The 24,594-nt window shown below is 58.7% G+C and overlaps 1 protein-coding gene across 7 annotated transcripts in view; it reads right to left on the bottom strand.

Annotated features, from left to right (window-relative positions):
• The window catches only part of CACNA1G (calcium voltage-gated channel subunit alpha1 G), a 67,972-nt gene that overhangs the window by 15,271 nt on the left and 28,107 nt on the right, over window positions 1-24,594 (bottom strand). For 3 of the 7 annotated variants that reach the window (XM_047757873.1, XM_047757874.1, XM_047757876.1), the window contains exons 10-26: window positions 20,020-20,171; window positions 19,067-19,252; window positions 18,851-18,965; window positions 18,600-18,755; window positions 15,653-15,721; window positions 14,026-14,110; window positions 13,748-13,941; window positions 11,647-12,078; window positions 10,675-10,775; window positions 10,343-10,466; window positions 8,478-8,546; window positions 8,149-8,333; window positions 7,234-7,360; window positions 5,460-5,585; window positions 4,513-4,602; window positions 3,741-3,933; window positions 1,882-1,935 (exon numbers count right to left, since the gene is read on the bottom strand). In XM_047757873.1, the coding sequence (XP_047613829.1) occupies window positions 1,882-1,935; window positions 3,741-3,933; window positions 4,513-4,602; window positions 5,460-5,585; window positions 7,234-7,360; window positions 8,149-8,333; window positions 8,478-8,546; window positions 10,343-10,466; window positions 10,675-10,775; window positions 11,647-12,078; window positions 13,748-13,941; window positions 14,026-14,110; window positions 15,653-15,721; window positions 18,600-18,755; window positions 18,851-18,965; window positions 19,067-19,252; window positions 20,020-20,171 (2,458 nt within the window). The remainder of the gene's footprint in view (window positions 1-1,881; window positions 1,936-3,740; window positions 3,934-4,512; window positions 4,603-5,459; window positions 5,586-7,233; window positions 7,361-8,148; window positions 8,334-8,477; window positions 8,547-10,342; window positions 10,467-10,674; window positions 10,776-11,646; window positions 12,079-13,747; window positions 13,942-14,025; window positions 14,111-15,652; window positions 15,722-18,599; window positions 18,756-18,850; window positions 18,966-19,066; window positions 19,253-20,019; window positions 20,172-24,594) is intronic. The other 4 variants (XM_047757875.1, XM_047757877.1, XM_047757878.1 and 1 more) reach the window with 3 other exon arrangements.

Genomic DNA, 24,594 nt, shown 5'->3' with positions numbered 1-24,594 from the left:
GGGGCAGAGTGAGAGTCCTGAGAGTGTTTGGCATTAAGTGGGTGTGTCAGGAGATGGTCTGGGGGCCGTGAGAATCGGCATGTGTGGATCCTTGCAGGGAAGGCTCTGTGGGCCGGCCCCATGCCAGGGTGGTATGTTGGTGTGAGTGTGTATGTGGACTTTCACAGCCTAAAAAGCAGGCGAACCCATAAGGGAAAAGCGCGGCCCCCCCCCCCCCATTCCCTAACACATCAGGAATGCACAGTACAGCCTACATGAGACGCGGGACTGGGACCACCCTGACACAAAGCAGGTGGAGCCTCCAGCGCTCCCCATCAAGGCCAAACATCATAGCTCAGCACCATGGGGATGGGAGACATCGACCCACCCAGGGCCTCAGGGATGACCTGTCAAATAAATAGCAGCCCAGGTAGCCCAGGACCCACAGGTAGCATCTGCTGGGGTCTGGCTCCTGGGGGATGTGGAAGAGCAGAGAAGAATACGGCCTGTGGTTCCCAGCCTGGAGTCCCATGTCCTCAGCAGCCCGAGAAGGCAGCCACGTGGGGGTCCTTCCGTTCTTTTCAATATTTCTGTTTTTTTCTTTTCTTTTCTTTTTGTCTTTTTTAGGGCCGCACCCGCAGCACATGGAGGTTCCCAGGCTCGGGGTTGAATCGGAGCTATAGCCACCGGCCTACACCACAGCCACAGCAAGGCCAGATCTGAGCCGCGTCTGCAAACCTACACCACAGCTCACGGCAATGCCGGATCCTTAACCCACTGAGCAAGGCCAGGGGTCAAACCCACAACCTCATGGTTCCTAGTCAGCTTCATTTCCGTTGCGCCAAGACAGGAACGCCTCAATATTTCTAAAAGCTTAAAAGAAATCATACATATGCCTGTGCTAAGACCCCACAGACTAATTTAATGGCAAAATGGTCTTTCTTTGCTGTCATTCAGTGTGAAACCTTCTGCCGCTCAGAAGCTCTGATTAGCAATTAGATGTGCCTTTGATTAGTAAAAACGGTGACACAAAGTCTCAATTGAAGTGCTCTCGACTTCAAAGACAGTCTTTTAAAAATGTGGGGTCTGTTGGAGGAGAAGATGAGGGGAGCCCTTCGGGATTAATGGGTTGGGAACCACCGGGTGGAGACATCAGAGGGTGTAACATGGCCCCATCATCGGGTCACAGATTCTCCAAACCTCTGAACCTCTGTCTGGGGGCCGTGTTGGGAGAGCAGGGGCCGGAGGACCAGGGGAGGGCAGGCAGAACCAGGACAGCCATCCCAGTGACATGGCTCTTGAAAAGAATGACCCAAGTCACCTCCAAATCTTTTGGGGGGAGAAGCTTGTGGCCAACTCAGGCCTTTGATTCCCAATTCCTGCTGTTTGTCGCGATGACGTGGCCACCGCGATTACTTGACTATTAATGAGTCTGTTCAATTATTCACTGTTACATTTTTAAAACAAATCCTTTCCCTCTCTGCTCGTCTCATCCTGCTCGCCTGGATCAAAGTCTCCCCTTCAGACACAAGGAGACAGGAGAGATTTGCAGCTCTAATCACCGAAGGGTGTGACCCGGGAAGAGGGCAGGAGTGGGAAGAGGCAGGGGCAGGGGGTGCTGGGGGCTTGGGCCCTGGAAGCCTGGCCAGACAAGGAGGGTCCATCCAGGGTAGTCGGATGGAGCAGGGGGGCTAAGGCCCTCACCTCCTGTCCAACTAGCACAGGCCTAGAGGATGCCAAGGAGCCCGGCATCCAGGGACCCTCACCCTGAGGGGACAGAACCAGTGAGCCATGGAGAGGGAGCAAAGAGGACGGCCCGCACGCATGAGGGGGGCCTGGAGGCAGGTGAGGCCTGACCCACCCAGGCCCACACTCTGGAACCCATAACCCCAGACGCAGTACCTGGCGCCGCGCTGGCGGAGCTGCCGGAAGCAATTACATCGTCCAGCATTAGATCTAAAAGAACGAAACATGACATTGGTCACTGGCCAGACCAGGTGGGCTGGGCAGGGCCCCCTCAGCAGCTGGCTCCTCCTGGGCTCCGCCCCTCACTCTGCCTATAATAGGGTGGCGGGGGGGTCCTTGAGGAAGCTGAGCAGTGGGGCTTGTCAGGGTCACAGGGGGGCAGGGAGTCGGAGGCTTGGGGAGGGGCAGGAAGCCTGTGATCAGAACAGAGGGCCACTCCTACCGGCACTGCGGCCTCAGCAGCACCCGAGATGGCTGCAGACCCCAGAAGGGGAGCCAGCTGGTCAGGCAGGGCCACAAGGGCCTCCTGCCAACAAAGAGTTCCATCTGCAGGTGTCCTGCCGGGAAGGCAGACTGCAAGGAGGGGCAGGCGGAGCAGGGGTGGGAGTATGGTTGCTGGGGGCAGTGCACCTGCTCAGCCTCAGCCATCCACTGGGAGCCAAGACGGGACCCCCACCCCAGAGCGGCTGCCCAGGGGCCAGGGATCCCGCACCACTGGCTTGGAGCAGCACCCCCTCTCACAGGAGCAGGAGCTCTGTCCCGCCCTCAGCCACCCCACATGCCCCCACACCCCTCCCCTTGCTCCAGGTGCCCTCACAGGGAACAGGAGATAGAGCCAGGGCTGCGGGGCACATGGCAGCCCCCGACCCGCTGGGGAGTACTCACATTTCAACAACCCAAAGGGAAAACTCAGAGCACCGTGCACCTCTTATCATCGGCGTAAGGAAGGCGGTTTATGAAAGGGTGGAGAGAGGAGGGGAAACCCGCAGACCAAACAGAGACAGACACACAAAGGCTCAGAGAAACCCACACATAAGTCACTTAGAGAGACGTGGGCAGTGACTGAGAGAGAGTCACACAGACTGTCGAGCACCAGACAGACAGGCAGGAGCCCAGAAGACGGGGATGGGAGCCAAGGGCAGACACACCTGGAGACGCACAGGGAAACAACGGGACCCGCACGCCTATCAGCCCGGGTGGGTGTCCTCCCTGGAATCTGGGTGTCTTTTGCTTAGTCTCAGCCCACCCCTGGTGTCAGAGCATGAGGAGGGATGGGGACGGGGGGTGGGGGGGTGGGGTGCAATGACAAAAGATGTTGATCGCCGGTAAGGGGCTGAAAGGTCTAAGGCCGGAGTGTCATGAGCTTAGGGTTCTTGTGACCTCAGACCTTCCCTGAGCTGGGAGAGGTTTTTGGTTTTTGTGTTGTAACTGCTTGGCCAAAAAAACATAACAGTCTCGAAGCCAGAGAGTTCTGCTGGAGAAAGGGAGGAAAGGGGGTCTGAGATTTGCTCAGGCCACGGTCCATCTGTAGGTTCTGCAGAGGCCTTGCCCAGCAGCTACAGACGCTGGGCAGCCACAGGTTGAAGATGCTTGCTGGCCAGCCCTGGGGCAGGCCAGGCTGGCACCTGGGCTAAGCCCAGGGTCCCTGGACACTGGCAGGGGGGCAAAGCAGCAGGATTTTCATCTCAAGAGGCCCCTCTCTGAGTTGAGCTGGGAGGGGCCGTGCATCAGCTACCACGTGGCATCATCTGGGGAGCACGATGCTGAGACCGGGAGCCCCACGGGGGGCGGGGGTAGCTCCCCTGCCCCCCGCCCCGAGGGCTGGACGGGGCTGCTTCATGCAGGCTCTAAAGGCTGACATGCTCTCCAGGGGGGAGGAGGTGGGGAAGGGGGTGGGAGCCTCTTCTCCCAGCCCCCCGCCCCAGCCCCTGGCCCACTATGGTCTCAAGGCCAAGGTCAAGCACGACTCAGAGAGATGTGGAAAGACTACCGACCAGCCATCTGCTTCTCCTTACTCCTTCTCTTTTTCTCCAATCTCCGGAGACGCTTCTCCTCCCGCCGCCGGGCCTCCTCCTCTTCCTGGTGCTGCCGACACTTGTGGAAATTCTCCACCACCACGCCCACAAACATGTTCAGGACAAAGAAGGCCACAATGAGCAGGAACGAGATGAAGTACAGCAGCATCCAGGGGTTGTGGTTCATGATGGGCTGGCGGGGAGTAGGAAGGACAGGGGGAGACATCAGCCCGAGGGTACCTGTCACAGGGACTGCCCCACCGCCCGGGGTTCCTTAAGACAGGGCCCACACACTCAGTGGCACAGACCCAGCAGATGGTATAGAGCGAATGATGCGGGCGTGGTGTTAGGCAGTAGGGAGGGGCGAGGACTGTGGCAAAGCAGAGAGTGGACGTTCTCGCCAAAAGGAGCGTCTGCATCTTGGCTTTAGCGGACCGCTGCCCCTCAGGAAACGTGAGCCCAGGGTTCCCAGATCTTTGGTCTTCTCCCGAACAGGCCCCAGTCTGGATGTGCATGTGAAATGTGTCAAGTTTTTATTGTGTACCACTAATTCAAAAGAATTGCAATATGTTGCAAGCCAATGAAACATGCCCAGATGGGCCCTCAGGCCACCCCGTGACAGCCTCGGCCCTTAGGAGGTGATGCCTCTCGGATGCCGTCTTGGAACCTGCCCTGCTGCCTTTCTGTCCAGTGCCTGTCCCTGTCACCGCTAGAGGTGGCCCACGGTGAGTGACCTGAGCCCACAGATGGATCCTGCCCGCTTCAGCCCTACCTGCTGGTCCACGCCGACAGCATCCAGTCCGTCATACATGATATCCACCCAGCCATCCTTAGAGGCTAGCACGAACAGGGACATTAGGGCCTGGGGACAAGGGGACCAAAGGGCCATTTGAAACTCAGGATGTGTGGCCAAGCCACTTACCACCTCCCCTCCCAGAGCGTCCCCTGGCAGTGGCTCAGGGACCTAGGCCTTCAGAGGCGAGGCTGGCGTCACACGCCAGGCCCCAGGAGGGCGCTCTGTCCTAAGGCTCCACAGCCGCGATGAGGCCAGAGGAGCTGTGGGAGGTGACCGCCAGCAGGTAGAGCAAGGGACCCCGGGGTCTTGGAAATCCAGAAACCCAAACCTGGGTGGGGCAGGGAAACAAGGCAGCAAAACTGAGTGGTATCTTTCATTTTCCTCCATCATCTCTATTTCTTTTCTTTTTTTTTTTTTTGTCTTTTTTGCTATCTCTTGGGCCGCTGCCACGGCATATGGAGGTTCCCAGGCTAGGGGTCGAATCGGAGCTGTAGCCGCCAGCCTACACCAGAGCCACAGCAACGTGGGATCCGAGCCGCGTCTGCAACCTACACCACAGCTCACGGCAACACCGGATCGTTAACCCACTGAGCAAGGGCAGGGACCGAACCCGCAACCTCATGGTTCCTAGTCGGATTCGTTAACCACTGCGCCATGACGGGAACTCCCTCCATCTCCGTTTCTGTGAATGTGGAGTGAGAAAAAGAACCGTCTTGACAATACGGCTGTTTCCTGGTACCAGGCGAAGCAAAGAGACACGTCATCTCACTGCATCCTCGCTGCCCCCTGCCAAGTAGGTACCCTTAGGACCCATTCACTAGACCCGCAAGCCAGTTGCCCCGCACGCATCATTCAGCCTGGACTTGCATCTTCTCCAGACTCCGGCCACCACGCCCACCTCCACCTCGGAGCCGGGGGCTCACCTGGCCAAGGTTGTCAAAGTTGTACTTGTGCCGGACCCACCGGTAACTGGCCTCAGCACAGTCGGACTTGTTAGTGATGTTTCTGGTGTCCTCGCCCTGGCACACGAAGAACTTCCCTTTGAAGAGCTGAACACACACAGACCCGGAGACAGAGAGGAGTGAGCTGTAAGCACAGGGAGCCCAGCCCAGCCCCCGGGGGCCTAAGCGATCCCAGCACACCCTGGGTGAGGACCAGGTGCTCGGTCAAGTGAGGGAAACGCTGATGGGGGGCACCTCCCCTACAGGCACCCCTTCCTCTGAGCTCCTTGGAGCAGAGCACTGGGAGAGGGTGGGAGGGGAAACAGTCATTCATTTTGGTTTTTTGTCCTTTTTTTTAGGGCCACACTCATGGCATATGGAGGTTCCCAGGCTAGGGGGCCAATCGGAGCTGTAGCGGCCGGCCTACACTACAGCCACAGCGATTCAGGATCCGAGCCATGTCTTCGACCTACAACACAGCTCACAGCAACACTGGATCCTTAACCCACTGAGCGAGGCCAGGGATCGAACTCGCATCCTCATCCTCATCCTTCTCACGATAGGAGCTCCCGTCATTCATTTTCTACCAAGGGGGAGGCCAGAGTTTCTCCAATAGTGTCCCTGGACCAGCAGCATTGGCATCAGCTGGGAATGTGCTAGAAATATAAATTCTCAGGGCCACCCCAGACCCGCTGACTCAGACACTCTGGGGAGGTCCGAGGGATCTGGTTTAATGGGGGGGGGAGACTTGGTATTATGGACCCCACTTAACAGATGAGGAAAACTGAGACTCAGAGAGGTAGACTTACTCACTAAGGTCATACAACCAGAAGCGGGCAGAAAAGGGGCTGGAACCCAGGTCTTTCTGATCAGAAAGCTCACCCTCATTTTAGAGCAGACCAGGCAATGACTGTGGGGAAGGGATTTGAGGGGCAGGAGGCCTAAGGAGGCCGGGAAGTAAGAGAAGGGCAGGGGCCCTGGGTGTGCTAAGAGGCACCGCACAGCCTTGGACAGCTAGCCTGGCCTCTGGAGAGAATTCGAGGAAACCCAAGAATAGCTCCCTCCCCAGGGCAGAGTGGATACCCCCAGGAAGCCAAAAGAAGGGAGAGGGTGGGGCTGGCCACCCTGCCGGCCCCACAGCCAGCAGTCTGAGACATCTGGAGCACGGGCCGGGGGTGCTCTGGAAGCCCAGGGTAGAGGGGCTCCCCTGGCTCCTGGAGGCGCCTGCTGAATCCTGCAGGCAGCTCCCTTTCTTTTTCCTCCAAAGCCAAGTTCCCTCCCTGGGCCAGAGGCCAAGTTTCCCCAGCAGCCCCCACTTCCTGCCTCGTCTGGGGTCTGCACCCGCCTGCCTGCCTGCTTGCCTGCCAGCTCGCTGCTAACCTGGCCCAGCTGTCTGGGTCCTGGATTCCCAGGTCTGGCCTGCAGCCCACGGGCTCCAGCAGGGAAGGGAGGGAGGGGATCCCCGAGCAGACCGTGGGCCAGGGCCAGGGTCTGGGCTTGGAGCGCAGTGCACGGTGCGCAAAGGGGCAGAACAGCACCAGCAGAAGCCCCTCAGAGGCCCTCTCCCTTTTGGGGCCTCTTCTAGACTCCCAGTTTTCTGCAAAACGCCCAGGAGGCAAAGAGGCTTGAGGCCCTGGGTTTCCAGAGAAGCACTCCTATGCATTCCTTTCTGGGAAAAAGATGGCAGCATCCAGGGGCCAAGAGAAAAGCCACTCCTCAGGCTTCTGCTGACAGCTGTTCCCAGACCCCCACAAACCTGCACCCCCAGGATGCCAAAAATGATGAAGAAGGCACAACAGATGACCACAATGTTGCCAATGGGCTTCAGCGAGGACATCAACGTTTCCACCACCAGCTTCAGTCCCTGTGCCCGGCTGATCACCCTGGGAAGGGAGGGAGGGCGCCGGGGTAAGAGGGGTTCCCGGTGCAGACACTCCCTTGCCCCTCGCCCTGCTTGCCACCCCCTCCCACCTTGGCTCCCTGGTCCCCATCCTGGGCTCTAGTGGAGGGAGGAGGTTGACAGTCTGGGCGCATCAGGCAGACACCCCCCCACCGCCCCCGCCCTCACACCTCCATCGCCACTTCCAGGATGTCAGAGTATTAAGTGATGGGGTCGGAATGGTGACTCAACCCAGGGATGCAGTGTGTTGTGAGGGCAGGCAGGGAGGGAAGGGGTGGGGAGGCGGGTTCTCACAGCCAGGGAAACTTCACTAGTCAGTGTCAGTCCCACCCACGTCCCAGGCTCAAGGGAATTTCTGACTCTAGGGCAGGGGGCAGGCTGATTGCCTTACGGGGGAGGGTTTCCTCAAAGGGCAGATCCCCTGCTAGAGGTGTTACTTGGGGGGTCGTCCCCGGGGGACGGGGCTGGTAAAGAGGGGGGAAGGGGGAAACAAGACTCTGTCCCTTCCCACGGGGGATCAAGAGTTCCCCCTGAGGGTACCACCCAAGGGAGAGCTGCGGCTGAAGGCTATGAGGGCCCTTGTCTTGTGCTCTGCAGGAGTATGTCACGTGATGAGGGGGTGGTCACCAAGCAGGGGTGCTGGTGGAGGGAGACTACTGGGGGCTATAGTTAAACTAAATGAGAAGTAACTCCTGGAGCCGGAGACAGGGTTCCCTGTGGGCGTCCCAGGCAGGAAGCAGGGGCAGGTGGGGTGCTGGCTACTGGGGGCACCTGAGCGGGCGCAGGGTCCGCAGGAGTCGCAGCACCCGCAGCATGCCCAGGATCTTGGTGCCGCTGTCCGAGACCATGGACACCAGGATGTCGATGATGGAAATGAGCACGAGTAGCCCGTCCAGCACGTTCCAGCTGCTGCGCAGGTAGGCCTGCTCCCCGAAGCACCAGCCCAGCGCCACTACCTGGGGATGCCCGCGTGTCACCAGCACTGTCGGCTTCCTGCAGTCCCCAGCCCTACCTTCCCTTTGCGGCCCATCTTCTCCCCTCCATCCCCGCACTGGAAGCCCGATGGCTCCAAACCAACGCCACCCCCCCCCAGCCATCACCTTCACTGTCATCTCGGCCAGAAAGACGGCGGTGAAGACGTAATTGGAGAGGGTCAGGAAGATGCGTTCCTGTAAGTGAGAGCAGACGGGTGTTGCCCACGGGGACCCTCTTCTTGGGCCAGGTCTGCTCTGCACACAGAAGCCAGGAACTGCCTCTGACATTTGACTCAGCACGACCCCCCCCCCCTTTCCCCAACAGACAATCTCCTCTCCGCTCTGCACGCCCTGCTTCTCTCCCAGGCACACACACGCATGCGCACACGCACACACACGCGCACATGGCTGGTGTCCGCTCCTGACTCACTTGCAGCTCTGTGAACAGACCTACTGAACAGAACTGCCCCCACCTCCCAGAGGGGCCTGGAGGGAAAAGAGATCCCCACTACAGTGCTGCCCTCTGAGCTCCACCTCTCAGGCCCTATTCGCCGATGCCTTTCTTGAAACTGGAGCAGGAGTTAGCTCCATCCCTTGATGCCCCCATCCTGCTCTCCTCTCTGCTCCACGCACGGGCTTTCCTGCTGTGTGCCCCAGAAACGGAGCCGCAGGCCAAGCTGGGGGCCTGAGTACAGGCTGTGCGTCCCTGGGCACCGTATTTATGCCAGGCAGAGGGTGAGGCGGGCCAGGAAAGAAGGCGACCCGATCCCCTGATAATCTGTGGGCTGATGCCATCGCTGGGTGGCCAAGAGAGGGGTGGAGAGAGCTGGAGAGGCAGCAGGCAAAGCGTGAGTGTCAGAGGGAGTGAGAGGCAGAGAGAGGGGAGAGGGAGAGGCACACACGTGACAGAGCCAGAGATGGAGGGGCAGAGTGGGAAGATGAGGGAGAGACCGGGGCCACAGTGAGCTCAGAGGCAGGGACCTGGGCAGGAGGCAGAGGAGGGGACCAGGGTGACACAGGCCCCTGGGGGTGGGGGTCCCCAGTGCTGTGTTCTCACCTAGTCCCAAGCTGGTCCCTCCATTCCCTGGGCTCCCCCAACCCCCCACCCTCACCCCCACCCCACTGGCCTGGCTGGAGCCCACCCTAATGGAAAGCAGAAGTGCCAGCAACGTTGAAATCTGAGCAACGGTGTGAGAGGGCAGGGACAGCTCCACGCAAGGGGTGCAAGATGCCACGAGGGGCAACAGAGCCCCCACCCACCCTTCTAGGACCCGGATCACTGTCGGGGAGAGGGACTGTGATGCCAGGCTGGGGAGAGACAGCTCCCAGGACCAGCTGGGCCCACCCTGAAGAGGTCGGGCCCCGGGGGGAGGATGTCCAGATACTAAGGCCCATGGCCCCTCCTCTCCTTCTGAGGACAGGCAGGTTCACAGCCAAGCAGAAGTGCCCAACACTCTTCTGAATGCCCCTGAAATCCTACTTGTCTGTGCCCTGGCAGGACCAAGAGGAGCAAAGGGCAGCTTCCCTCCTCCACTCAGCATCACCCATGGGACAAGCTGGGGTAGGATGCCTCCCCATCAATGCACAGGTCCCAGTAAGACAGAGACCCTTTGCTACTCAGCCCGGCCAAGAGCCAGTCCCACTGTTCCCATCACCGTGTCACTCGCTGACTCACGCCCAGGCCTCAAGCACACGGGCCAGCTGCAAACAGCCGGGTGTGACAGAGCTCACGTTTCCAGGAGAGAAGCGACACCCCAACTGGGCTGCTGTGTCGCAGAAGGGAAACAGAGGCAGGAGAGGGACACAGGAGGCACCCTGGGGCGCCAGCTGCAAGGGTCAGAGTCAAGGAGATTCGGACTCCCTGCCTCTGTGTCTCTCTGGGCCTCCTTGCTCGCCTGGCTTGCTCCATGGGTGCTGACCCGCTAACCCGAGGTGGGGGCTGGGCACCAAGCAGGCGCTCGGCAGCCCCTGTGTCAGCCCTGGTGACTCACAGCACTGTGGGGGTCGATCTTGGGGCGCTCCATGGCGATGGTGATGCAGTTAAGGAAGATGATGACAAGGACCACATGGTCGAACATCTTGTGGGTGATGATTCGGTGACACAGGAGGCGGAACCTGTTGCAGGGCAGAGGCAAAGGCTGAGTGGGAGGTAAGGCCGGGTGGCGTTAGAGGCACTGCCCAGCCCCTACCCGTCCTGGGCCCGAGGCCCCGCTGTCGCCCACCCCCACGTCAGGGGACATGTCTAGCATCCCTGGGATGGAGTCCCAGGAAAATTTCCCGTGAGAAGGAGAGGTCGGGGTGCAGGTCAGGGACCCCTGCTGACCTTGACTGAGGAGGGAAGATGTAGGCAGACCAAGAGTCTCGCTCTAGGCAGCAGGCAGGGAGACGGGCTCGGACCCATGCTCTCATCCGTTCCCCTCTGCTCTGTAGGAGGATGGCCCAGGGTGTGAGCAGGGGCCAGGCCACCATGTTCCTGATTGACCCCTCTCTCCCTCTCAGCATCTCCACGGCGCTCACGCCTAGTCCACTCTCTCCACTCTGGTCCAGCCCTCTGCCCGGCTTCCCTTCTTGTATTCCCCAAACCACCTCCCCATCTCCCTGAAACTCCCCTCAGCCCCTCTCACAGCCTTCCCTTCTCCACCTGCCCCCCCCTCTTCTCTCTTCCCATCTCTGCCTCCAGCCCCCCTGCTTGCCTTCCCTCCTCCCCGTCCCTCTGGGCTTGGAAACCACATCAGTTATCAAACATTGTCCCCATCACAGCTGCCTGTTCAAAGATACACCTGGGATGAGGGGACACTGGCCCCTTCGCATGTGCTGAGAACCCTGAGGTCCTGGGTCCCTGAGCCTCATCCCCAGGGTTAAAGGTGGTGCTGAGGGGGCTGGGCGGGGGGGAGGTGAAGGGGTGAAAACAGGTGTAAACTCAAGGCTTGGGATGAGGTCGAGCTGAGAGAGGGGGACAGAGGAGGGCATCAGTTTGGAGAGATGAGTGATGGGTCTTTCTGAGTCACAGGGGGAGGGCCATGAAAGATTCATACACATCTGCCCGAAGCCATTCTTATCCACCAAGGACACAGAGCCGCAGCCCCAGGCGTGACAAGGATCTGGGGCTCAGCAGGGTGGGCGGAGGGAGTAAAGGGCCTGTTGGGAGCTTGGCTTCAGGGATCCCTTGGGTGCGATGGTAACTCCTTGAATGCCACAGAACTGGGAGGGGGTCGTCCAGCCCTGCACCAGCTCAGGCATGGCTCCCTCGCCTCAACGTCAGGGGTGCGACGTCACTTGCCCCCAGGGGCCTCACCAAGTTGCCCTCGTCATCGCCATCATCCCCATCCAGCGGGGGGTCGTCAGGGTGCAGGGCCCGGATCAGGCGTCCCGGGGCTGACTTGCCATTGCAGTCCTGGTGCTCAGAGGCTGAGCTGCGGCCACTGGCTGTGCGGTGCAGCCCCGGCACCTGCAGTGTGTCCGGTAGGTCAAAGGAGCTCTTAGCTTCCCGCTCCAGGGAGCCCCCATGGCGACGGTCACTGCCCGCTGGGCTGGTGCGCTCCTCCTCCGAGCTCTCCTCCTCATCCTGGCTCTCCTGGCCCTCGCCTGACAACAGGGACCTCCGCTCCCCACTCGGGCTCCTCCGCTTCAGGCTGGGGGCGCGGCCCAGGCTGTTCCGGCTGGAGCGCCTGCTAGTCCAGCTGCTCGCTGCACTCCAGGGACTGTGCGGGGAGCTTCGGGTGCTCGGCTGAGGGGTGAACAGAGGAGAGAGTGGTCTCAGCCATGACCTCATGGCCCTCACCTGCATCCCGGCTCCTCGGAGCCTCCCTGGCATCACATCAGATATGGGGGTAAGAGCAGGAGCCTTGGACCTGGATGCATGGATTCACATCAACTGTGTGACCTGGGGCAAGTCACTAAACCTCTCTGTGCCTCAGCGCCTCATCTGTAAAAGAGATTATGACTCCGCATTGAGTTGAGAAGCAGTATAAAATGACAGTGAGAACATGGGCCGACACCAACCTCCTGGACTAAAATACTGACTCTGTCACCCACAGAGCTTCCCACAGATGGCTCTGGCAATCTGAGACACAGGTCCCCATCTGTAAAACGAGGAGAACACTGGTACCTACCAGAGGGTTGCTGTGAGGATCACATGCATTTTGTTGGCTTTTTGTTTTTGATTTTTTTTTTTTTCCATAGCGGCACCTGCAGCCTATGGAAGTTTCCGGGCTAGAGGCTGAATCAGAGTTGCACCTGCCAGCCTACGCCACAGCCACAGCAACATGGGATCCAAGCCCCGCATCTGCAATCTATGCTACAGCTTGTCACACCACTGGATCCTGAACCCACTGAGCGAGGCCCGGGATTGAACTAGGGATTGAACCAGCATCCTCACAGAGACAATGTTGGGTTCTTAACCTGCTGAGCCACAACAGGAGTTCCAAGATCACATGCATTTAGACTACTGATAATCAATGTCTAGAAGAGTGTCTAGCACAGAATCAGTAAATAGATGGGGTTCCATATTATTTTATTTTATTTTATTTTTTGTCTTTTTGCCTTTTCTAGGGCCGCTTCCTGCAGCATATGGAGGTTCCCAGACTAGGGGTCCAATTGGAGCTGTAGCCACCGGCCTACACCACAGTCACAGCAACATGGGATCCAAACCACATCAGCGACCTACACCACGGCTCACGGCAATGCCAGATCCTTAACCCACTGAGCAAGGCCAGGGATCGAACCCACAACCTCATGGTTCCTAGTCAGATTCGTTAACCACTGCACCACGACAGGAATTCCTCAACATTATTATGATGAGGCAGTAAGGAGGTAGGGACCTCTCATTTTACAGAGGACACTCTGAGATTGAGTGGCACCCAAGATCAATTAGGGAACAAAAGAAGCAGGATTAGAACCCTGCACCTCTTCTTCTTTTTCTTTTCTTTTCGTTTTTTTTTTTTTTTTTTTTTTTTTTGCTTTTTAGGGCCACACCTGCAGCATATGGAAATTTCCAGGCTAGGGGTTGAATCAGAGCTGCAGCTGCCAGCCTATGCCACACCCACAGCAGTGTGGGATCTGAGCTGTGTCTGCGACCTACACCACAGCTCACAGCAACGCTGGATCCTTAACTCACTGAGCGAAGCCAGGGATTGAACCCACAACCTCATGGGTACTAGTCGAGTTCATAACCTGCTGAGGCACAATGGGAACTCCCAAACCTTACACTTCTGCCCTCCTACACTGCCTGCATCACCAGCCCTACGGAACCTCCCCCCCCCACTGCTGCCACTGCCCCCCAGGCCTTGTCCAACCCATGACTCAGGGACTGTCCCCTTGGGCCCCCCCTTTCCACCTCTCTTCCCTCCTGACGTCTGTACATCTCCCACTGTCCAGCACCCACATGCACCCCCTACCGGTGACTTCATCTCGTGGGGCGCCCCTGGCTCGGCCGACCCGCTGCTGCTGGTGCGGCGGGAGGCAGGGCCCAGCACCTCTGCCAGGCCAGTGCTGGAGCTCTTGGGCAGCGACATGGGCGTGGCGGCCGTGTGGATGATGAGAGGTGGCAACAGGCTCCTCCGTAGCTCTGGGTGCTCTCCCAGAGACACCACTACAGGGGGACAGAGGGAGGCACGCTGAGTCCACTCGAGGTTGGCCTGGAGCCAGGGGCCACACCCCCAGGAGAGATACTCACAGGCCAAACGCTTCTTCCTGTCCCCATTGCCATCCAGGCTGGGCGAGAAGAAATCAGGCTCCGACTCGGACTTGGTGGCGTCTCCCTGAGGTGGGGGAGCAGCAGGCCGTTAGGGTCCTGGCCGGGCAGGGGTAGGAGGAGGGGGTGGAGGTCTCCCTGACTTCACACGCACACACCACATAGAGGCCACAGGAACCAGCAACCACGGCACGAGGCATGCACTGGCGCAGGCCAGACCACCCAGGCTTGGGCCCAGGGCTCCCCAGGGTCTCTGCCACCTCAGAGAAGGCCACGGCTATCCCCAGAACCCACAGCCCAACCAGCCTGGCTGGGACGGGTTCCAAGAAGGGCTGAGGGGAAAGGGGACAGCTGGGCGGGCAGGGTGGGTGGCACAGGCCAGGGGGAGCTGGGGACCTGAGTGAAGTGGTCACTAGGGCCTCCGTTCCAAAGGCCACTTGTGCCCTCTGCTTTCCCTCCAAGGCGGCCCTGCCCTGAGCCTCAGACCTGAGATCTCCAGAGCGAAATGGAAGGACCGCAGACAGAGCAGCTGAGCCCAAGGAAGCCACTTCCGACCCTTTTCTTCTTCCCTCCGTCTTCCCCAGGCCCCCGCCTCCTCCCCGGCCCCATTTGTCCCTCTCTCCATCTCTGGGACAGTTTTTTCCTTCCTCCTGAGCAGGTCAGTAGGTTTCCCAGTAATGACACACTTCTCCTTAAGAAGTTATTAAGAAATACTTGATTGCTACTTTTGATAAGGACATAAATATTGCGTAATTGGCATCTCGGGGGATCGTTTTCATTAACTCAGTTTACTTCCCTAACGAGGCCTTTAATTATCAAGTGGGATCTCCAGGGGGCTGCTGGGGATGCGCAGCACCGTGGGGTCCCAGGAGAATCCTGGCTTTGCCCCCAATTCTGGTGCCAGTACAGGAAACAGCAGGGCACAGGCTCGGGGCCGGGGGCCGGGGGCCAGAGGAGGAACGCGCCCCAGAAGACCTGCCAGGCCTCCTAGGTGGTCAAGGGGCCAGAGACTCAGAAAGTTGATTTAACATTCTGGTACATCCTACACAATACTCTACATCCATGGACTTTTAAAAATGAAAAAAATAAATAAATGAATTCTGGTCCATTCTGGCAAGAGGCACCCGCACCCCAGACTTGTTCTGAGCTGAGGCAGCTTTGTGGGGTCTCCATCGGGGGCTCAAGGCAAGGAGGAGGGGAGAGAAACGGGGGAGCACGGTCTGCGGCCACAGATCCCGACTTCACTGAGGCCCGATGACTCAGGTCCTCGGGGACCACGGCGTAGGCACGCACACGCGGCGTGCCACACACGTGCACACAGAGGATTCTAAGTCCCTTCCTTCTCCGGCCCATCCACCGGTCTGGCGGGACGGATTGGCGCCCTTTGCAGGAGAACAGGGCAGAGGCAAGGGGGCCCTCCCTTCGATATCCTCAGGGGGGAAGGGACTTAAAATCCAAGCAAACCTCACGACACCAAGAACCACCACGGCCACCACAGGTTGCACAGCAGCTGAGCGGGAACACAAGCACAGACACGGAGGCGGAGTCGGGGGGGTCGCGGGGATGGGGCGGGGGTGGGGGGCATGCCGACTCAGGAGCGCATACCTACCCCCTGGGAGTCGACAGGCAGCTGAATACAGCTTAACTGTCCACTCGCATCTTCCCGTTTGCTGATTTCCTACAGGGAGAGGGGGAGGCGGGGACGGGCACTGTCACAGGCGCCAGGCTTTCAAACATCAGCAATGTCGAGAGAGGAGGAAGAAAAGGAGGGGTGCAAACCCAAGGTGGGGGACATGAGACACGGGGTGGGAGAGGGCAAGAAAGGGGATGGAACGGCCTTCCAAAATTCAACCACAGGCCCCGGGGCCAGAATGAATCCGAAGGGTGAGGGCAGAGGCCACGGACATGGGGATCGAGGGCAGGGCAGGTGATGGAGCCCCCGCCCCCCACCCCCACCCCAGTGATTCTAATAACAGCTACCATTCACTGGGGGGCAGGCCAGGCATCCCTAAACTGCTTCATTAACACTGGCACACCTCCTCCCCGGGTGGGAAGGAGGGACCGCTAGTGCTTAGAGGAAGCACCTGAGGCTCAGAGAGTTATGAAAACCGCCCCAAATCATAAAGAGAAGAAGAGGTGCCTCTGGGCCTTGGACCTGAGTCTCCAGCTCACCTCCCACTGGCTCTGAAGCAGCGGGCTTGGGGAACGGGCAGGGAGAGTGGGAAGGAGGAGTGGGTGGAAGTTAGAGGAGACAAAAGGCCAGGAGCAAGCACAGCCTCCTAACTCCTACCCATGCCCGCCGAATCAGAATGCTCCCTACCGGGATGGGATGTGACAAGTAACACTGGGATGACGGCGACGATGTTGTTTGATATCAATTAATGGCCTCACACAGGGCCGGCTGCCTGTTCATTTAATTAAGTGTGCAGATGATAAATATACAGGGATTCAGGGCGCTGCCCCCCCTCACCCCCCGCGAGTAAGGACATCAACAGCTGAGCTGGCCCAGTCCCCTGGGACTCCTGGAAGGATGGCAAGGCCCGCGGGGGGCCACCTTTGAGGCCTCCTGCTGGTGACGCTCAACAAAAGAGGAGCGGCCACTGCGTCTACGGAGGTAGGTTGCTTGGTTTGGAGCAAAACAGGTCATCACAACAGCAAAAGCCAGCCTGCCCGTTCCCCATGTGGGCCAGATTGCAGGGTTCCCTCAGAGCTACACATGTACCCCCTGGAACTCTTTACAGTTGAGGGCAGAGGCCTCTGGGGGTGTTCAGGTCACTGGCATTGAGTGACCAACCTCCGCATTGTCCCAGGCGTTGGCAGGACAGTGAGCAGCTGGTCCAGCTCCTCACACGGGCATGGCAGGACCATGCCACTGCCCAGCCCCACAGAGAGGGGCAGATTCTCAAATTCTTTCCCCACCCCCTCCTGGACCCAAAGCATCACGCCCTGAGTGAGACCCTCTTCGAGGCCCTTATACTCTGAAGGGAAAGGAGGGTATGGTCCCAGGTAATGGCCAACCCCTCGTGTTGGGGCAGCCACGAGCCTCTAGCGGGGACAGAGTGACCAGGCCAGGTCCAGGGGCCAGGCTGCTCTCCATTCCCACACGCAGACTTTGCCGCTGCCTAGCAACCAGGCTGGCTCAGCGGCTCTCAGTTTAACAGCCAGAAGGACCATTGATGGGGAGGGGGCTGTGCAATGGGCCCCTCCCAGACTGCCGAGCCGGCTGGTGGGGAGGGGAATAGGCTTGGGGTGTTTTCCATTGCCACTGAATTCCATGGGAATTTTGAGGGACTCTTAGCTGTCAGAATAGGCTGTGGTCTGGAAAGGGCTGAAGGACCCCTGGTCCCACTCAGCTCTTCCTCCCACGGGCCATGAGCAGCGGCCAAATGGGGGGGGGGGGCTCCCTAGAGATCTTGGATCTTGTGGGAGCGTGGTGGCACCCCTTAACCCTTCAGACCCCAGGGAAGCCCCACATAAATGTCCCATCCCTGGGAGGGTAACATGTCCCTCCCTTCCATCAAGAGGCCTAGCCAGCATCAAAGGCAGGGCCTGCCTCCCTGACCAGCTGCCTTCGCCGCCACCCAGCTGGGAGGAGATGCGATGATGGGTAGCTACAGAGTTTACAATGGGGGGAGGCAGGTGTGGGACAGATGCACCCGCACCCACCAGCCCAGCCCGGCCCACGGGGAACAGCCCTCCCTAGCAAGGCTGGGAAAGAGTCGGAAAATAGATTTTTGTTTTTCCACCGTGTGCTGGGTATTTATAGACCAGGCCGCAGCGGGAGTTTCCATCCGGGTCACCCGGAGAGAACTGGACCAAGAGCTTCTCCATGCCTAACCTGGAGCATTTCTAGGTTGAGTCGACCTGCCCTGCGCTAGGTGCTGGGACGTTGGGCTGGGCCCGGGGCTCAGGTTGGAAGAGAGGCAGAGCTGAGAGAGCAGAGCGGGGTGCAGCCCTTCAGGCAGAGGCTGTGTCCTGGCAGGGCAAGGGCAGGATCAGTGTAAATCAATATTAATTGATGACGCTGCCTGTGATGGAGATGATGGAGCCTGGGCTGGAAATAGGACGCTCAGCCCTGCCATGCCCGCAGCTAATTGGGCTCATTTCTCAACCCCGGGCAGCTCAGCCCTGCCCAGGCGCCGGTGGCATCCTCGCCAGCTCAGCCAAAGCTCAGATAACTTGCATGCAAGCTTCCCCACCCCCGGCTCAGATGGGTCCCCTCCAGATGTCCCCAGGCGCACCTAGGCTCAGGGGTCCAAGGGCACCCTGTGACACCCATCTCGTCCGGCTCTCTGGGGAAGAGTCTAGCCGACTTTGAGGGGGAGACCCATTCAGCAGCTCACTCAGGATCCAGGGACCTCTCCACAATCACCGACTGTGTCTCCTCAGCACTGAGGGGCTGCCTGAGACCCAGAACCTCCCGCCTCTAGTCCCCCACCCCTGCCCCCACCCCACATTGTCTGAAGGGAGCATCCTACAGAACCTTCCAGGATATCCCAGCTCCAGCCAGGAGGCCGATTTCTCCCAGGAGCAGACTGCTGCGGGCAGGGGGTTACCTCCGCCTGGAAGCCCTCCACCAGAATGGCGACGAGCAGGTTGAAGAGCACGTAGTTGCCAAAGGTCATGAGGGCAATGAAATAGAGGGCAGCCCAGGACGACGTGGAGGCCATTCCATTGTAGAGCACCTTGTTCCAGTCCTCCTGGGTCAGGATCTGCTGGCAGAGGATGGGAGCCAGGGCCTCCAGCTGGAACACACCGCCTACCACCACCCCCCCGCCCCGCCCACACTGCCCTGCGACCCTGGCACCTGAAAGACAGTGACGATGGCCCAGAGCAGGGAGTCAAAATTCTTCCGGTCCGGCAGCGTGTCCCCGTCCCGCTCGGATGCAAACTTGCAGCCGAAGAGATGCATACCCAGGATGCTGAGGACACAGGAGCCACCCGAGGGGGCGGGGTCAAGGCCCCGGCCAGCCCGCCCCTCGAGCCCACGCCCCGCTGGCACGGAGGCCGCACCTGCCCTCACCTGAAGATGAAGATGAAGAGCATGAGCAGCATGCAGAAGGTAGCCACGTTGTCCATGGTTTTCATGAGCACCACGAGCTGCCGCTGCAGCGCCGGCAGGAAGCGCACCAGCTTCAGCACCCGCATCAGGCGGAAGGTCCGTAGCACCGACAGGCCGCCCCCCTGCTGGCCCACGATCTCCCACACACTGCAAGGGGCAAGGGGACCCGAACGGGAGCCTGAGCCGGCTGCAGGCTCAGCCTTCTCCCAGCCCGCCCTCTGGGACGGCCCAGCAGCTCCTGAGGGTCTGGTCTGGCAGCCCAGAGAAGGTGGGGCCCTGAGGGACCCTTAGGCCTCCAAGCAGGAGCTCAAGAAGCGAGGGTTTGTTTTGAGAGATGTCAACCCCAGCCCTCCTCCAGGCCAGTCGTCCCCCTCAAATCGGCCAATGCAACAGAATCAAGTTGTGGAATGTTTGCTTTGTTCTCCTTGAATGAAATCAAAAGCCAATTGCAAAGAGCAATAAAGCAGTTCTCCTGGCCCAGGGCCTGGGGGGTTGGGTGGGGGCGTGGGAGCCCTTACCCCAGGTCTTGGAAACCCTAAAGCAAGTTGCCAGCCGTTCACGACCATCTCCAAGCAATCTTTGCAAGCAGGGGACAGCTGGCTGGGCCTTACGCCTCCTCCCGCTCCTCTCCAAAAGCCAGCTCCCCAGGCCTGTGTGGGGTCAGCAAGGAGGAGTGGAAATGGGAGTGGAGATTTCAGAGGCGCTCAGCCAAAGCATAAGTGAAGCCATGTTCTGCATGAGCAAGGTAGGGCCTAGGCAGAGGGAGAAGAGCCGGAGGGGGGCCTACGGGGAGACCCAAGCTCAGGGAGTGGGGGGTCCTGTGGGTCAGTGGGGCCAGACTCCAGATCCCTCCACCCCCAGAGGAACAGGCTGTGTGGCGCCTCAGGCAAGAGACAGTGGAGGGGCAGTCACACCTGATGACAACGATGACGCCGTCAAAGATGTTGTAGGGGTTCTTGATGTAGCCGAAGGGACCGTACACGAGCAGCTTCAGCAGCATCTCCAGGGCAAAGAGGCTGGTAAAGACGATGTTGCTGATTTCCAGGGCGTTGGTGAGCTCCTCGGGCTGGAGGACAGGCGGGGCATGAAGCGGCCGAGGCTTGTCCCTGAGCCCCTCACCCCAGGTCTCCCGCACACCCAGGCCACAGGGAGAGGAGGAGCAGGAACAGCTAGCTGGGGGCGGGGGAGGAGGGGAGTCGGGGGTGGAGCGGTGGGAGGTGCCGACTGCCCTGGAATAGCAGATGAGGTGAGTTTGTCATTGGTTCTGATGACCTCTCTCGGATGTGTCTTTGGTCTCAATCTCAGACCCTGGGCAGGAGCATAAAAGAAATTACCTCCAGTGTTTTATTTTATCTTATTTTATTTTTGTCTTTTTAGGGCCACATCCAAGGCATATTGGAGGTTCCCGGGCTAGGGGTCAAATTGGAGCTATAGCTGCTGGCCTACAGCACAGCCACAGCAACGCAGGATCCGAGCTGAGGGGAGTAGGGGGTGGAGCTCAGGATCAGGAGAGGGGAGTCAGGGATGGAGAGGTGCTGGGGAGAGGGTAGGAGTGGAGCCAAATGCTCGGGCTAAGGCAGAGCACCCTCCCCCAAAAGGTCCATGAGAAAATGCACCCAGGGGGTGGCCACCATACGCCACTGCACAGAGCCCGCCACCTCTGGCCATTTCCAGCTCTGAATCTCAGATCCTGGCGTCACAGGCTCCATGGAGGCCTGTACTTGGGTTCTATCCATCCCCTAGCGGGTGCTCCGAGACCCATCCTGTCCCATGCTGCTATGTCAGCTTGGCAGGCCCAGGTCAGCAGCACACTTATGTTGGCTGACACAAGAGGGTGATTGCTAAGGCCTCACACGCATACCCGGTCATACAGCCACATGCAAAGTCACACGTGCTCTACAATTACTCTGTGGACTTGGCAAAATTCTCTTGGACAACTGTTGGCTACGTTGCTTCCTTCCAGACAAGCACATGCTGCATATACACACACACAACTCACATGGGTACCCAAACACAAGAACACACATGCATGCATGCACACACAAGCACACTGATGAACAGAAGGGAGACCCCAAGAAGGGTTGTCACAGATGAGGTGGCACTTGAAGCTGCTACCTGGGACCAGGATACCTGGTTTAATTCTCAGCCTAGCCTGTCAACTCACTGTGCCACCTTCGGCAAGATCCTCAACCTCTCTGGTCAAATGTAAAACACTGGAGGAGTTCCTGTCATGGCTCAGTGGTTAACAAACCCGACTAGTATCCATGAGGATGAGGGTTCGACCCCTGGCCTTGCTCAGTGGGTTCAAGATCCAGCGTTGCCATGAGCTGTGGTGTGGGTCGCAGACACGACTCGGATCCTATGTTGCTGTGGCTGTGGTGTAGGCAGCACCTGCAGCTCCAGTTCGACCCTTAGCCTGGGAACTTCCATATGCCTTGGATGTGGGCCTAAAAAGACAAAAAAAAAAAGTGAAACCCTGGAGGTAATTTCTTTTATGCTCCTGCCCAGGGTCTGAGATTGAGACCAAAGACATCCAAGAGAGGTCATCAGAACCAATGACAAACTCACCTCATCTGCTATTCCAGGGCAGTCGCAGCTCCCACCATCCTCCCTCTTTCAATATTAAGCATCTACTGTACAACCCAGGTACTGTACAACCCACAAGCTACTGTACAACTCACAAGCTACTGTACAGTCTCCCAGGTATTATATAACCCACGAGCTACTGTACAATCTCCCAGGTACTGTACACCCTGGCAGGTACTGTGCAACTCATCAGACACGCAAACACAGGCCAGCTATGCTCCCTGCCTCCTGGGACCTCAGAGTCTATCTGGAAACAAGTTACACACACACCAGCTGAAGAACCACAAGAGGCCTCACACTTTGGTGCCAAAATAAATTATGCACACAGTCAATGCAGGAGTTCCGGGGAGAGAAGGTACAGGAGGAACACACTGGGAAAGCCTTAGCGGGAAGGCAGCCCTTGCTCTCTGAGCGGGATCTTTCCAGGCAGAGGAGGGGACGGCATCGCAGGGTGGAGCACAGGGAGGGAGCTGTGTCTGGGGGAAAGGGAGGGGCCCCCCAGGCTGCGGGCTACAGCTGCGGAGTGAGGTTGGACAGGTTCGGTGGAGCCCACTGCCCACCTGATGAGGTCTCTTGACCCCCGAGGAGCCCGAGGGCCAGAGTAGCTACTCAAGACGTTGGAATTAAAACACCAGATGAAGCCCTCGGTCCACCAGACACCTCCCCCTGTTTACCCAGCTGCCTCCTCTGGCCGGCTGCCCAGGTAGGTCACCCAAGCATGGAGCCAGGCCCTGGGCACTGCCAAATGCATCCTAATGGCCCCAATCTGTGCGGCCAACCCAGGTGGGGAGGGGGGAGATTTGGAAGGAAGGGCCTTCTGACTGGCAGGTGAGGGGTATTTGGGGGTCAACGGCTACTTAGAAGGCAAGACACTCTCAGCCCATGCGTGGATTCTTTCCAAAGGCAGGTCTGAGGAGCAGAGCCAGGGTCAGCAGGCAGGGCCAAGAGCCAGCTGCCCAAAGAGCGGGGGACTGTGGTGGGGGCCTGTGTGGCAAGAAGCCCATTGCTCCAGCAGTTAAGACTCTGCTCCCCAGACGGTCAGTGGGGGCACTGCCACCAGACCTAGCAAGTGGGGTCACAGAGAGATAGGACCTCTCGTCCCTCCAGCGGGAGCTCAGCACAAGTGGTGGGGAAAGGGCCACGGTCAGGACAGATAAACTCCAGGCTCAGACCCCTCCTGGCTAAGTGGATCTCCCACCCTCTGCTTCCAAGTCCAGTCTGCCAGAAAGTCATGGTCAACGAACCTTCCTCCCTGTCACACTGCCATCTGTCCAGTTGTCCATCCTCGGACTGGATAAAGATGGTGAGCACAGACTACACTGGTGTGATGCTCTGTGGGTTCCCAGGGTCACTGTGCATCTCAAGGGAGAGCCAGGAAGTGGGACCCAATCCCATCTTTTTTTTTTTTTTTGGTCTTTTTGTCTTTTTAGGGCCTCACTACAGCATGTGGAGGTTCCCAGGCTAGGGGTCTCCAGCCACAGCAACGCAAGATCCGAGACGCATCTGCGACCCACACCACAGCTCAAAGCAATGCCAGATCCTTAACCTACTGAGCAAGGCCAGGGATTGAACCCGCAACCTCATGCTTCCTAGGCGGATTTGTTTCCGCTGCACCACGACGGGAACTCCCCAATCCCATCTTACTCTGACTCCGATAATGCTAGGCAGTCAAGATCTGAACCCAACCCGAGTGACAGCTAGAGGCCTGTGAATGCAAACACGCATGCAGATGGACTGAATACGTAATGGGCCTTCTAAGGTGTAGAAAAGTATATTTCACATGACCGTACATGCACAAATAAAGAGTGAGGTTGAGGAGTTCCCATTGGGGTGCAAGACCACTGAGCCATGACGGGAACTCCAGTATTGTGTTTTCTTAATCAGTGAATCCTTACAGTACAACGATACCGGGTGGAGGAGGGGTGTTCTCACCATTTCCTGATGTTACCAATAAGGGGCTTGGAACACTTTGTACCTGAGCGCTCACAGACACACACAGACACACACACTCAGAGGAGCCGGTAGAAAGAAGGGCCTGGCACTCTCCCCCGAGCCTGCCCTCTTTCTCCTCACTGCACACACTTAGGGCCAGTGCCTAGTCCCTTCCAGGGCCCCAGTGTCCCCCATGATCCATGGGAAAAAAGCTCTCTTCCTCCAGACAGCCAGGTCTGTCCAAGTTACTAAATCGGAGGCTGGGAATGTTCTGCAAACGCAGGACAAGGACACAGAGACACAATCTTAGCAACACGGTTGCCCCAGGGACCAGAGCTGTGATCACGGCCTCAGCGGCCACAAAGGGACAGGGAGGGAGCCAACTTCTGCTAGTGCCCTCCATGGGCACTGCACTGCTAATACCTTCCTCCCAGGGTTTCACTGCCTCCCTGCTCACAACCAAACAAGAGAGGGAGATGAGCCTCCTTGATGGCCAAGGAAACGGAGGCTCCGAGGTGTGGTGACTTGATGGGGCCACCCCGCTGGCTTCGCAAAGTGCAGAGCAAGGTCCATCTGCACTTTCCTCCACGTCTCGCCACACTGCCGCCCCTGCCACACACGCAGACAGCAGACGCACACAAGCCTGTTGGTCAGGTACCGGCCTCCCCTTGGCGGCCAGGAAGTCCCTTCTCAAGTCTAGGTTGCAACCTCCCTCCTGTTCACAGATGGCAAGGCCCAGTGGGGGCTTCTGTGAGTGGAGGCCAGGCAGCCTGAGCATCACCCCCCCAGAGGCCCCGGCTCTTCTTTGCGCTGATGCCAACTGTAAATCTCCCAGGTCCCATTTCCCAATGCCTCCCCTGCCCTCTCAGCCTGTCACCTTGGCGTGATGGGGCTCCAGGTAAGCTGCTCCCGACTGCCAGCCCTAGGACTGGGTACCTCCATCCACTGACCCTTAAAGTACCCACAGTGCA

The sequence above is a fragment of the Phacochoerus africanus genome, chromosome 14, assembly GCF_016906955.1.
Source record: "Phacochoerus africanus isolate WHEZ1 chromosome 14, ROS_Pafr_v1, whole genome shotgun sequence".
Taxonomy (NCBI): domain Eukaryota; kingdom Metazoa; phylum Chordata; class Mammalia; order Artiodactyla; family Suidae; genus Phacochoerus; species Phacochoerus africanus.
The sequence above is the reverse complement of the archived record's forward strand: the minus strand, read 5'-3'. Positions and strand labels throughout refer to the sequence as shown.